The sequence below is a fragment of the Perognathus longimembris genome, chromosome 12 (assembly GCF_023159225.1).
Source record: "Perognathus longimembris pacificus isolate PPM17 chromosome 12, ASM2315922v1, whole genome shotgun sequence".
Lineage (NCBI taxonomy): Eukaryota > Metazoa > Chordata > Mammalia > Rodentia > Heteromyidae > Perognathus > Perognathus longimembris.
This window is the reverse complement of record NC_063172.1, coordinates 32913379-32926348: the sequence shown is the minus strand read 5'-3', so window position 1 is coordinate 32926348 and position 12970 is coordinate 32913379. Positions and strand designations below refer to the sequence as shown.

The following is a 12970-nucleotide window of genomic DNA, read 5'->3' as shown; positions in this document are numbered from 1 at the left end:
AACAAAATTTCAGATTTGGAAACACTTAGGATTTCAGATTTTTGCAGTAGGGATACTCAACTTGTTTTATGCACAAAAACGAATCATTTGATTTAAAGAGGTATTTTCAGCACTAGGGTTATAGCTTAGTGATAGAGTACTTGTCTAGGTAGTACAAGGTCCTAGGTTTTATCTCTAGCATGACTAAACAAACAAAAATTGTAGACTTGTAAAATGTTGATGCAGCATCACCTATACTAACATTTTGACCACTACAGTTTTAGTTCTCACAGCTTAATTTTTTTTTCTTTTGTTATGCTGGGATTTCACCTATGGCCATTGCATGGTGTAGTCTTGCTTAAATTTCTTTTTTTTTTTTTTGACAATCTTTTATTTTTGTTGTGCATATCAGTAGTCTTGCTTATACTTTTGAACATTTATTTGAAAAACCCCGATTAGGCATCTGCTGACCTGGAAAATTACTAATTATAGTCTTGTTAATCTAGATACATAAGTACATGGAATAGCAATAGCAAATGCTACTTTCTTCATAAATTTATTTTTGTGGGCTGGGGATATGGCCTAGTGTCAAGAGTGCTTGCCTCGTATACATGAGGCCCTGGGTTCGATTCCCCAGCACACATATACAGAAAATGGCCAGAAGTGGCGCTGTGGCTCAAGTGGCAGAGTGCTAGCCTTGAGCAAGAAGAAGCCAGGGACAGTGCTCAGGCCCTGAGTCCAAGCCCCAGGACTGGCCCCCCCCCCAAAAGAAATTATTTTTGTATTTTTGGCTTTTGACACTTTAATTTATTGTCTGAATTACTATTAATGGTATAGGTAGGCCATGCTGTTGGTTATTCTTGTAGATTTTCCTTACATATAAAACAGATAATGATGTATGAATTAAAGTCCATTTGAAACCGTGTTTCATTAATTGTTGCCAGATTATTGAAAAATTTAGCTTCCTTGTTAATATGTTTATTAGAGGAAATTCAAGCTTATTCATGAATAAAAGGTAAAAATAAATATAATATTAATTTAGAAGATGCAGTAAGAAAAGGAAAATTATAGCTGAAATTTAAATACTCATCCTTAAATATTCATTTTATTTTATTTTAGGAGCTTGAACGGGAAATCACATTTAAAGGTGACAGTGCTATTTATTATTCCTATTATAAAGATATGTTAAAGGCACCTTCATTTGAAAGAGGTATGGAAATCATAATTGCTGTTTTGGGGGGTTCCTTTTGGTCAGGGGCTAGGTGCTCTCTGAACTATTTTGCTCAAAGCTAGTGCTCTACCACTTGGAGCCACATCTTGACTTCCAGTTTTCTGGTGCTTAATTGGAGATAAAAGTCTCACAATCTTTCCTGCCTGGGCTAGCTTTGTACCATGATCCTCAGATCGCAGCCTCCTGAGTAGCTAGGATTATAGCCTGACCACCAGTGTCCAGCAGTTGTATTTTTGATAACAGTTTTCTATATTATAACATTGGTCTTCAATATTGGGACCTTAGAATGTGGGAATTTATCTCAGAATGTAATGTTATTCCTCTGTAATGTTGTTAATAATTTTAAAAAAAGATGGAAAGCTGAGTCATGGAGTATATATTTGGGATCTCATTAATGGTAAATATTCATTGAATAATGAGTGACATGTCTAATTATTGTAAGAGCAGAATTAATAATCTGGAGAAAAATTTTTCTCTTTAGGTGTTTATGAATTGACACACAATAACAAAACTGTCTCTCTGAAGACTATAAATGCAGTACAGCAAATGTCTCTATATCCAGAACTTATTGCCAGTGTTTTATATCAAGCAACTGGTAGCAATGTATGTATTTTTCTTTTGCCTTAATGTCTGTTTGCTTACATGTGTGAATCCTCAAATTGTTTAATGCCATCCTATTTTAACTCCCTTTCTTTTGTCCATTTAGGAGATTATTGAACCAGTATATTTTTATATTGGTATTGTTTTTGGATTACAAGGAATATATGTTACTGCTTTATTTGTTACAAGTTGGCTTATGAGTGGAACATGGCTAGCAGGAATACTTACTGTTGCATGGTTTATTATTAACAGGTAAGATAGGTATTTTGAATTGATATTTATAATTTTTGTTGTTCTGTTAGAGTTTTTTTTTTTTTTTTTTTTGCCAGTCCTGGGCCTTGGACTCAGGGCCTGAGCACTGTCCCTGGCTTCTTCCCGCTCAAGGCTAGCACTCTGCCACCTGAGCCACAGCGCCCCTTCTGGCCGTTTTTCTGTATATGTGGTGCTGGGGAATCGAACCTAGGGCCTCGTGTATCCGAGGCAGGCACTCTTGCCACTAGGCCATATCCCCAGCCCTCTGTTAGAGTTTTGAAATGTTTCTTCTTCCCAAGACTCACGCCTCTAATCTCCGAACCTATGATTATGATCTCATTCCTGTATTATGCTGTATGACAAAGTACATTAAGGTAGGAAGATTACCTTTTGCTACTGATCTGATTAATTACACAAGCCCTTAGGAGCAGGGAGCTTTCTTAAGCTTCAATAGAAGGATAGTCAGAGATAGTCTCAAAGCATGAGTAAGATTCACTAAATTATGGCTGGCTTGAAGCAAGGAGGAAGTAAATTCTACCAGTGAGCTTTGGTTTTTTTTTTTTTTGCCAGTCCTGGGCCTTGAACTCAGGGCCTGAGCACTGTCCCTGGCTTCTTCTTGCTCAAGGCTAGCACTCTGCCACTTGAGCCACAGCGCCACTTCTGGTCGTTTTCCATATATGTGGTGCTCGGGAATCGAACCCAGGGCTACATGTATATGAGGCAAGCACTCTTGCCTCTAGGCCATATTCCCAGCCCAATAGATTTATTTTGTTTTAAAGCTATTACATTTATGGTTATTTGTCAATCAACAGTTGAAAAATAATACACCAGTTTTGTATCTTTTTTGGGGGGTGCGAGGAGTTGCCAGTCCTGGGGCTTGAACTCAGGGCCTGAGCACTGTCTCTGGCTTCTTTTTGATCAAGGCTAGCACTCTGCCAACTTGAACCACAGCACCACTTCTGGCCTTTTTCTATATATGTGATGTTGAGGAATCGACCTAGGGCTTCAGGTATACGAGGCAAGCACTCTTGCCACTAGGCCATATTCCCAGCCCCTCTTTTTTATATTATTAATTTACTTTATTATTATAGAGGTGGTATACAGAGAGATTAGTTACATGAGTCAGGTAATGAGTACAGTGTCTTCTGTTCCCTCTTTCTTTCCCAGTGTTTCCCTTCCATCTTCATCCACGAGTTGTTTGGTTCACCTTCATCAGTGTCTAGTGAGCTCCACTGCTGTACTTTTTCACCCTTTTCCTCTAGAATTCTGCACTCTCTCCCCAACCCTTTGGAAGATGTACACTTAAGTACACCATACATAATAAGGTGAAGAAGACAGAATCATCAAAAACTAAAAATTAAAACAACAAGAAAGAAAAAAGCTCGTTTCCATATCTTGAAGCTCATCTCAGTATGTATATTATTTAGATAAATATGAAGAGGCACTTAGGCATTGTGCCTTTGTGTTTCTCTCCTAATAGTATCCTCTTTTGTTCTGTGTGTAAGTATCTAGAGTCCTGTCAGTTTTGCCTCTCTTTGCAGACATAGCAACATTGGCATGTGGCTATAGCTCTTTTATCCGCCTATCCATCCATCCATGCATTTATCCATGCACCCACCCAACTGCCTGCCTAGTTATTTGCTTAATACCTATCTCTTCCTAGAACAGAGTTTGAACTCAGTGCCTCCACCTCTTGCTAGGCTTTATCACTTGAGTTAGTGTTCCACTTGAGCTATGCTTTCTATTCAGCATTTTTACTGGATAATTAGAGATGAGTCTTGGATTTGTCAGCCTAGTCTGGCTTCAAACTATGATTCTCAGATCTTAGCCTTGTAGGCTAGCTAGGATTATAGGCATGAGCCACCAGTGCCTATTTCCAGTGTTTCTTTAATCTGAAACTTTTATTTAAAAGTGAAGTGCCTTAGTTTAGGTCAGGTCTACCCAGACTAAGCATGCCTTTTGCAATTCTCACTGAGGTCCATCTGTTTATAAGTAAAACATAGTGGCACTGAACTTTCTTGGGTGGGAGGTGGGAGTGGGACAGTGTGAATTAGCTTAATGATATTGTTTAAGTAATGGTGGATCTGTCTATGCCTAACTGACAGGATTGTTGGTAAGAACAGTGAGATAGTTTTGAAAGTGCCTTTGAAAAGTATATTACTAAAACAAATATAATGTCTTGCTTTTGCTGTTTTATCTGTGGTTTATTTCAGGGTAGATACAACAAGAATTGAATACTCTATTCCTTTAAGAGAAAACTGGGCACTACCATATTTTGCATGCCAAGTTGCTGCACTTACAGGCTATTTAAAAAGCAACTTAAATACCTACTCAGAGGTAAGACATAAATCTGTTTTATCCATCACAGTTAATTCTGATGTATTGCACATGTGGTATATAATTTTTTATAGCTAGTAATAATAGGATTTGTTATATTAATTGAAGTCTAATTACTACATAACAAAAGATATCATTAGATATTCATATTAAAGGATATACTACATATAAAGGATACAATTATACTATATAATAAAGGATATAGTGCTATTCTGTAATCTGACAGTAAGATATCTTTAGGAAAACATATTACATAGTTACTTGACAAATATAAGGAAAACCTTATTTTGAAAATGTCCTGTTGTTATTTTACCACTTCTCTTACTTGTAGAATGTTGATAACCTTAAATTATGACCATGATTTAGACAGATATCAATGAATGACCAGATTTCAAAGAGTGACCACAAATGCCAGTAGTAGGTTAGTGAAAATTTCAGGGGATTGTCCCAGGTAGTTTAGATTGTGTATTGTGCTCTTGCCACAAGCTGTTACAGTGGATGAGTGAAGCCTGCAAGCTATTATCTCAGAATAATAATTTTAATAAATTCACTATCTCTAGAGAGCCACCGGTGCCTGGCCTATTATCCTTCTCTTTGACTATTATTATCAGAATAAGATCATTTGACACTCATTACACCTAGTGGGGGAATTGGGAATAAAAAAGTAAACCCATAGAAGGAGAGACTAACAGTGGACTTGTCAGAGTGTAGCTACTCACTCACTAAGGGGTTATTTGGGAGATGACCTTGGAAGGACAGAACTGATTTAGCCAGGTATATTCAGGCAAGAACAATGACCCATTTTTAACATTTAGCAAGGGAAAACAGCTGCAGGTTTTTATTTTTATTTTGGCTGGTCCTGGGGTTGAACTCAGTGCTGGGCACTGTCCCTGAGCTTTTGTGCTCAAGGATAGTGTTCTTCCACTTGAGCCACAGGCACCACTTTCAGCGTGTGTGTGTGTGTGTGTGTGTGTGTGTGTGTGTGTGTGTGTGTGTGTGTATTGTTGTTATGCCTAGATTTCCAGTCCCCAAAGACCACCAAGGAGCTGATTCCGATGCAAATGCACGAGTCTTTCTTGCAAGCTCGAGCCTGGACTCTCAACTGTCACTGACTCAGCGGATCTGGATTGAGAGCCTCCACCCTCAGATAGGCAGGGTTTTTATTGTGATTACAACGGGGCAGGGTATTTCCAGCTTGGCAGATACTTGATTGATGGCATTTAGCAAGCAAGTCTTGTCCTATTTCTATTGGCTATCTACCCTTTTAGTTACCTATTTTGGCTTTGATAACGGGAACTGGCCTTGGTATCAGGAACTGACAGCAGGTGGTAATGTAGCACTGATGCAGGGGGTTAATGCAGGGGGTAGAGCAAGTCACAAATGTGTTAAGCAAGCCGTTTACAGAAGCAGAATTTTGCGGTCAGGCTGACCTAGTACCAACTTCATTTTAACAATTACCACCATGTTTTCCCATTATCACTAAGCAAGCGTAAGCAGGCTAAAACAATCCAGGACTCAATCATAAGTAGACCAACCCAACAGTTACCATGGCATTTCTATTACTATTATGGTTATTATGGTTATTATGGTTATTATGGTTTTTTCCTCTCTACCTGACCTGAACTTTGGGGGTGATAGGCACAACTTTACCTAATAGTTGCGTTACTTGAGTGATGAAAGAGGGGCTGTTACCTGAGCCTATGGCTACTGGGAGTCCAAACCTGGGAATTATCTCCTCTAGCAGCTTCTTCGCTACTGTCTGTGATGTTTCCCACTTGTTTGGAAAAGCTTTCATCCATCCTGAAAAAGTGTCTACAAAAGCTAGCAGATACTTACAGCCAAACTTGCCTGTTTTTACCTCAGTAAAGTCTACCTCCCAATAGGCTTCTGGCACCGTTCCCCTTTCCCTCTTTTTCCTTGGCGGCTACTCCGCCAGCCGCATCTGTCCTCTGGCATGGCATGCACTGGCTACTAATATTCTTTCTAATGCCTGGAGCTGCCTGTCCCACAAATGTTACATTAATCGCTTTTTAAAATTTTCCTCAGCCTCCAGATCTATGGAAGTATAAGTACGGTAAGCACCAAGCAGCCTTTCTAAAAAGGCTGCCAGAGACTCATCCATTGCCTATCTAACTTCCCCTATCTTAGACAAATTGATTGGGCACTTTCCGGTGGCCCAGAGACCTCCAGCCCCCAGAAGAACCTGGTGATAAACCTTTAGCCACTCCCTACCTGCTGACAAATTCAGTGGTAAAGAGGACATCTAATGCTTGAGGCTTCTTTGAGAAGGGAGGGTCGAAGTGTGAGTACAGCAGTGGGAGAAGGGGGATCCCTAGTTTATCTTGCCTCATCTTTTAAAGGGTGCTGATGGGCGAAGATCATTCATCTTCTGTAACTTCTTCAGGCTGGCTCAGGGGCATTGACCTTACCTAGTCAGGAACCTATACCCTTAGCCTGTTTTACCAAGGGGCTGCAAGATTAGATGTCCATTAGGAGCTTTACTCCAAACTGGAAATTACATTTAACTTTTTTTTTTTTTTTTTGGCCAGTCCTGGGACTTGGACTCAGGGCCTGAGCACTGTCCCTGGCTTCTTCTTGCTCAAGGCTAGCACTCTGCCACTTGAGCCACAGCGCCACTTCTGGCCATTTTCTGTATATGTGGTGCTGGGGAATCGAACCCAGGGCCTCATGTATACAAGGCAAGCACTCTTGCCACTAGGCCATATCCCCAGCCCCTACATTTAACTTTTAATAACTATACAGACTTTTTTGGGCTACAGCAGTATAGCCTTTTAACATTTTAGTTGGCAAAAGCATTTCCCTGACTGATCTCTTGATAACCTAACTGCCTAAATTACCTTTGTAGGCCTTAGATAGGTCTCACTAAGGACATGATCTCAGGTCCATAAGTTTCCTTTCCTGTACAGATATGCCAACTCAGAATTTTCACTGCCAGTTAGGGCTTTGAGCAGATGCAGGGGATTGGGATTTTAAACTATCCCTCCATTTTAGCTTTACTACCCACTATCACAGATGACTGGTAAGTTCCTGCCCAGTAGACAGACATGGTCATTAGGAAGGCATGCTTACAAACTATTCTTCTAGGACCTCCTGGCTCTGATTAACTTTTGAAGGGCAAAACTTTCAGATCAATAAGTCTTACAAAAGGCTACTTTACTCCAATTAAAAGCAACAAGGTGGTCCACACAGAAGTAGTTTTTAAGCATGATCTTACCTGGAACTTATTAAGGGCCAGAGTTACATTTGATAAACTTGTAAGAATCATCTGTCCTTTACTATAGTCATAACTGGAAACTGTTATAAAATCTGCCAGGCAAACTGGAATAGCAATTAAACAATCATTTTGGCAGCCTCAATTATTTTTTTGTCCAATTTAAAACAAACATTTAGGACAACTTTATTTTCAAATCTCATCTAGAAATCCATTTTTGATCTCTAAAGTCTTATACTAACCTCTGCTTTAACATTTACACTTTAGCTTTCAATTGTATTTGAAGAACTCTGAAATCTAGAGGCACTGGTCACAGTCCATTGCCTCAAGGTGGCCCGTTTAAAAAGGGCCATTTTTTTTCTGCAGTCTGAGTTACTGCCTAGAACACCTCTGAACTCAAATGACAGTTTTCCCTTACTGTAAGAATTACAAATACCAGAATTACAAACACGAGAATCTAGACTTAGCATCTTTGTCCTTTTTTAAAAAAAGATATATCTAAATTGCAACATAGCCTAGAAATCAAATTACATTATACAGATAAACTTTTAACTCTCTTTTGAAAACTTAAAAAAAATTTTTTTAAACCTCCCAAGGAGGCAGTTTTAGATTTCAATAGCATCATCACTTCACCTATTATACCATCAGGTTTTTATGTCCACCTGTAAGGAAAAGATACAGGACAAAGAAAAGCCTCCATTTGCCCATCCTATTCCTTGGGGCTTGATGAATTGTCTCTGTGCCAGCTTACTCTTTTTTTTTTTCACCATGTGTGGACTCCCCCCCCTAGGGCCTGTCCTAAGGACATGGACTAGCTAAGCCGCACCTTTGCCGGATCACCCCTCACTCCTGAGAATAGGCTCACAGGCCTGTCCTAAGTTTTCCTGCCTTTTCCTATTGATCTCTGAATGAGAAACCCAAGTAGTTCTTTAACAGTGGTAATCAAACCTATATCCAAATTTCTGACATTTAGTCCCGAATTTTAACAGTAAAGGAAAATAAATTTCACGTTCCCAATGTCTTTTGCTAAACCAAATAACTTGATTACAGTGTAAAGAGCCTTATGCATTAAGATACCAGATTTTTAAAACTGCAAATTAAAGAATCCTTAGATATCTTTTTAAAACTCTGCACTAATTCTTTTAAAACATTTGGTAAGGCCCAAACTTGATGACCTTTGAGTTTAAACTTAAACTCACCCATTTTTTGACAGTTTTAATCTTGAACATGTTCACACTCACACATGCACACACATACACATGCAAAAGATCATAAAGCACGCAAAATAAATATCAGCCGCACATTTACTCTTGCAATAACCATTCAAGACTTAAGACAAAACTTTTAACAAATGACTTTAACATTCTCCAGCCTCATTTACCAGGGCTTGTTAGTTTTAGCAAGACATTTTAGCACACTAAATACTTTTTGCTGAAGAAAACTGGGCTAAACTGAGCCCACCCAGTACTTGGCTCTAGTCTCAGCCCAATTGACTAGAGCATTTTACACATCAATTGACCTTTAAATAACTTCATTCAGAAGAAAATGATTACTTGAAGCTGATCTCTCTTCCCCTGGGTCCTCCAGATTTTGGGGGACCTGGGGAGGCTGTTTGGAACTCAATACTGGCAGAGGCCGCGTGTCCCATGTCTTCCTTGGAAGCTGTTCCTGAGGGGGTAGAAAGGGCTTTAACCAGGAAGGGGGTTTTCCACCAAATCCTGCCAGACCAGAATGTAGAAAAAAAGGTAATTAGTTTCCCTTTTTTCACTTCTATACTCAAGTCATGTGCCCGGCTTTTCAAGTCCTTGAAATTGTCTGTCAGAAGAGAAAGTGGGGTTGTCTGAGTCTGCCCCATCTTATTGTGAGTTTCAGAAAAGTAAATACAAGCAGTCAAAAACAAACACCAAAGAGATGCACAAAAAGACACAAAACAGATTCCTTCCACCAAGAGGAGGAAGGACTGAATGTGGAATGTGGGCTTTATGCCACTGCACCGAGGGAGCCACCCGCTTTGTTCCTACTGATTATACTAAGTGAGGAGGGGGCTTTGTTCCCTACTTAGAAGGGGGCCTGGAACGTCTTCCAAGAACCCAGGTTGACGACCCACCTGCGCGTCAGCTTAAGTCTTATGCCAACCTTACAGAATATTAGTTACTGATTACTAAGGGCGCCACAACAGACAAGACAAGTATCACCGATAGGTGCCTGACTCTCCGGTTTGGGGGTTCTGGGGCCTTGGGGGATCCCAGACAAGCCCCGAAGCTGTTATACCTAGATTTCGGGTCCCCAAAGACCACCAAGGAGCTGATTCTGATGCAAATGCATGGGAGTCTTTATTGCAAGCTGGAGCCTGGGCTCTCAATCCAGATCCGCTGCATCGGTGATGGTTGAGAGTCCAGGCTCGAGCTTGCAATAAAGACTCGCGCAGTTGCATTGGAATTGACTCCTTGGTGGTCTTTGGGGACCGGAAATCTAGGCATAACGTTGTTGTTGTGAATTGGAGATAAGAGTCCAATGGACTTTCCCGTCCAGGCTGGCTTCAAATCATCATCCTCAATTCTCTGCTTCCAGAGTAGCAAGGGTTACAGGTGTGAGCCATGGGAACCCTGCCAGTTTCATGTCTTATTTGCTTACCAATACTAGCATTGAAGAAATATAATGCCAAACTTAGTTAAGAGCAAATGAAAAGAGCACAAACCTTGGCTCTGCCACTTGCGCCACAGCGCCACTTCTGGCCATTTTCTGTATATGTGGTGCTGGGGAATTGAACCCAGGGCCTCATGTATACAAGGCAAGCGCTCTTGCCACTAGGCCATATCCCCAGCCCCCTTGCTGAGATTTTTCAATACTATGTTGAGGGACCAGGTTCTTTCAATAGTGCCTTATCTAAGATCTTACCATTTTGATAATTTTTTTATTTGTTTATTAATTGAACACAATTTTTTCTTACAAGGTGTTGTGCAAAAAGGGTACAGTTACATAGTAGGGCAGTGTGTACATTTCTTGTGATATCTTATGTCGTGTTTTTCAATCCCTTCTCTAGGTCAGGTAGACATATATACAATATACAATGTATCAAGAACATATACAGTATTCACAGACTTGGTCTCTACTGTCTCTCCGTCTCCCTTTGTTAACAGTCATATATCAGTGAGATCATGCCCCTTTGTTTTCTGTGTTCTAGGCTTGTCTCGCTCAACATTATTTGTTCGAGTTCTGACCATTTCCCTGTGAATAACAATATTTCACCATTCCTAATCACTATGTAGTATTCCATTGTGTATAAGAACCATATTTTTTGGATCCATTCATCTGTGGAGGGGCATCTGGGTTGTTTCCATATTTTGGCTATTGTGAATTGTGCCGCAATAAACATAGAAGTACAAATGTCTTTTTGATATCTTGGGTTTTGCTGTTTAGGATAGATGCCTAGGAGTGGTATGGCTGGGTCATAGGGTAGGTCTATATTGAGCTTTTTGAGGAACCTCCATACTGTTCTCCAAAGTGGTTGTACTAATTTGCACTCCCACCAACAATGGAGAAGGGTTCCTCTTTCCCCGCACCCCCTCCAGCATTTGTTGTTTCCTGAGTTCAGAGTATAGGCCATTCTAACTGGGGTGAGGTGGTATCTCAGGGTTGTTTTTATTTGCATTTCCTTTACTACCAGGGATGTTGAGCATTTCCTCATGTGTTTCTTTGCCATTTTTATATCTTCTCTTGTGAAGTCTCTCCTTAGCTCTTTTGCCCATTTCCTAATAGGTTTATTGGGCTTGGAGGGGCTTAGTTTTTTGAGTTCTCTGTAGATGACTGATATCAGGCCTTTGTCTGTTGCTGTCCATTTTGATAATTTTTCAATAGTTCAATATACACAACTTAAAGTTAAACCAGTAACAGAGTGACAACTTTGAGGCAACACTTCATGGATTTTTTGCTGTAAAATGCCACTTATTAATAGTGTTGAAACTGAAATACAAACTTAATTCTTAGTCTCAGAATAAAATTTAAAACCTTAAGATTAAAAAAATTTTTTAAATAAAAATAAAGCCATTGATAGTTATGCTTTCTTTCTTTCTTTTTTTCCCCTAGAGGTTTTGCTACTTGTTGATGAGTGCTTCAACTTACACCTTTATGATGATGTGGGAATATAGTCACTATCTCTTGTTTCTTCAAGCAATATCTCTGTTCCTGCTAGATATCATTTCCATGGAACAAAGTGACAAGGTATGATGATGCTTTAAAATGATGAATTAAATCCTGAGAGAAAACACTGTTTGTGCAATGATGGATCTTATTCTACTGTTTTTGTTTTTTTTTTTAATCATTTGTATTTAGGTTTTAAAAAAAAACCAAAATGACTAAGCTGAGGCTGGGTAGTGCAGTTGTAGTGCAAATACTCAATGTGCTCAAGGGCCCCTGTTTAATCCTCACCACCATAAGGCCATAGTTTCTCCTTGCAAAGAAATTTATTAACCAAATATAAAGCCATTAACTTGTTAATTGATTATTTGAAACGGTAATAGTAATAGGAACCTAAAGGTTCCATAGAGCTGGCAACCACAGGATAGTGCTAAGGGAGCAATGTGAAAAATAGGGAATTATTAAAGCTTCAAACCTTAGAAGAGATCTCCACATAAGGAGCTGCAAGGACATTAACCAAGAGGAAGTCACAAGTCCCCCTCCTTCTAGCCTTCTACATTTCCTGTAGCATTTCAATTGGCAGAGCTTAATAGGGAACCAACTGAAAAAGTCAAAATGTAGAGTGCCAGGTTCTCACCCCAGAACATTACATGTTAGAAGGTAGAAGAAGGGTTTTGGAGCTCAATGTGTTTCAACCTCAATAACTGGCATACATCTGTAGAACCAGTGCTTAGTCAAGAATAGAACACTACCAATACTTTGAAGACTAATGCTCTCAGTACTTCAATCCTCATCTTGACACCAATAGACTCCTATCCTGGCTTTTTTTAAAAAATCGGCTCAGCCTCCTTACAGATATGTTCTTTTTTTTTTTTTTTTTTTTTTTTGCCAGTCCTGGGGCTTGAACTCAGGGCCTAAGCACTGCCCCTGGTTTCCTTTTGCTCAAGGCTACCACACTACCACTTCCTATTTTTTCTGTATATGTGGTGCTGAGGAATTGAACCCAGGGATTCATGCATGCTAGGCAAGCACTCTATGACTAAACCACATTCCCCGCCCCCCCCCCCCCCCCCGTTTGTTTGTCTGTTAGTCTGTCTCTCTCATACACACACTTCTTTTTCTCGTTTTTTTGTGGCTAGGTCATGGGGCTTGAACTCAAGGTCTGGGCACTGTCCTTGAGTTCTTTTGCTCAAGGCTAGTTC

At 39.8% G+C, this 12970-nt stretch overlaps 1 protein-coding gene across 2 annotated transcripts in view; it reads left to right on the top strand.

Annotated features, from left to right (window-relative positions):
- Window positions 1-12970, top strand: part of Dpy19l4 (dpy-19 like 4) — a 59969-nt gene that overhangs the window by 12689 nt on the left and 34310 nt on the right. For both annotated transcript variants that reach the window (XR_007212748.1, XM_048358399.1), the window contains exons 4-8: window positions 1099-1189; window positions 1692-1813; window positions 1917-2062; window positions 4276-4399; window positions 11718-11852. Coding sequence is in view for 1 of the 2 variants with exons in the window: in XM_048358399.1 (XP_048214356.1) it covers window positions 1099-1189; window positions 1692-1813; window positions 1917-2062; window positions 4276-4399; window positions 11718-11852 (618 nt within the window). In the remaining variant the exon portion in view is untranslated. The remainder of the gene's footprint in view (window positions 1-1098; window positions 1190-1691; window positions 1814-1916; window positions 2063-4275; window positions 4400-11717; window positions 11853-12970) is intronic.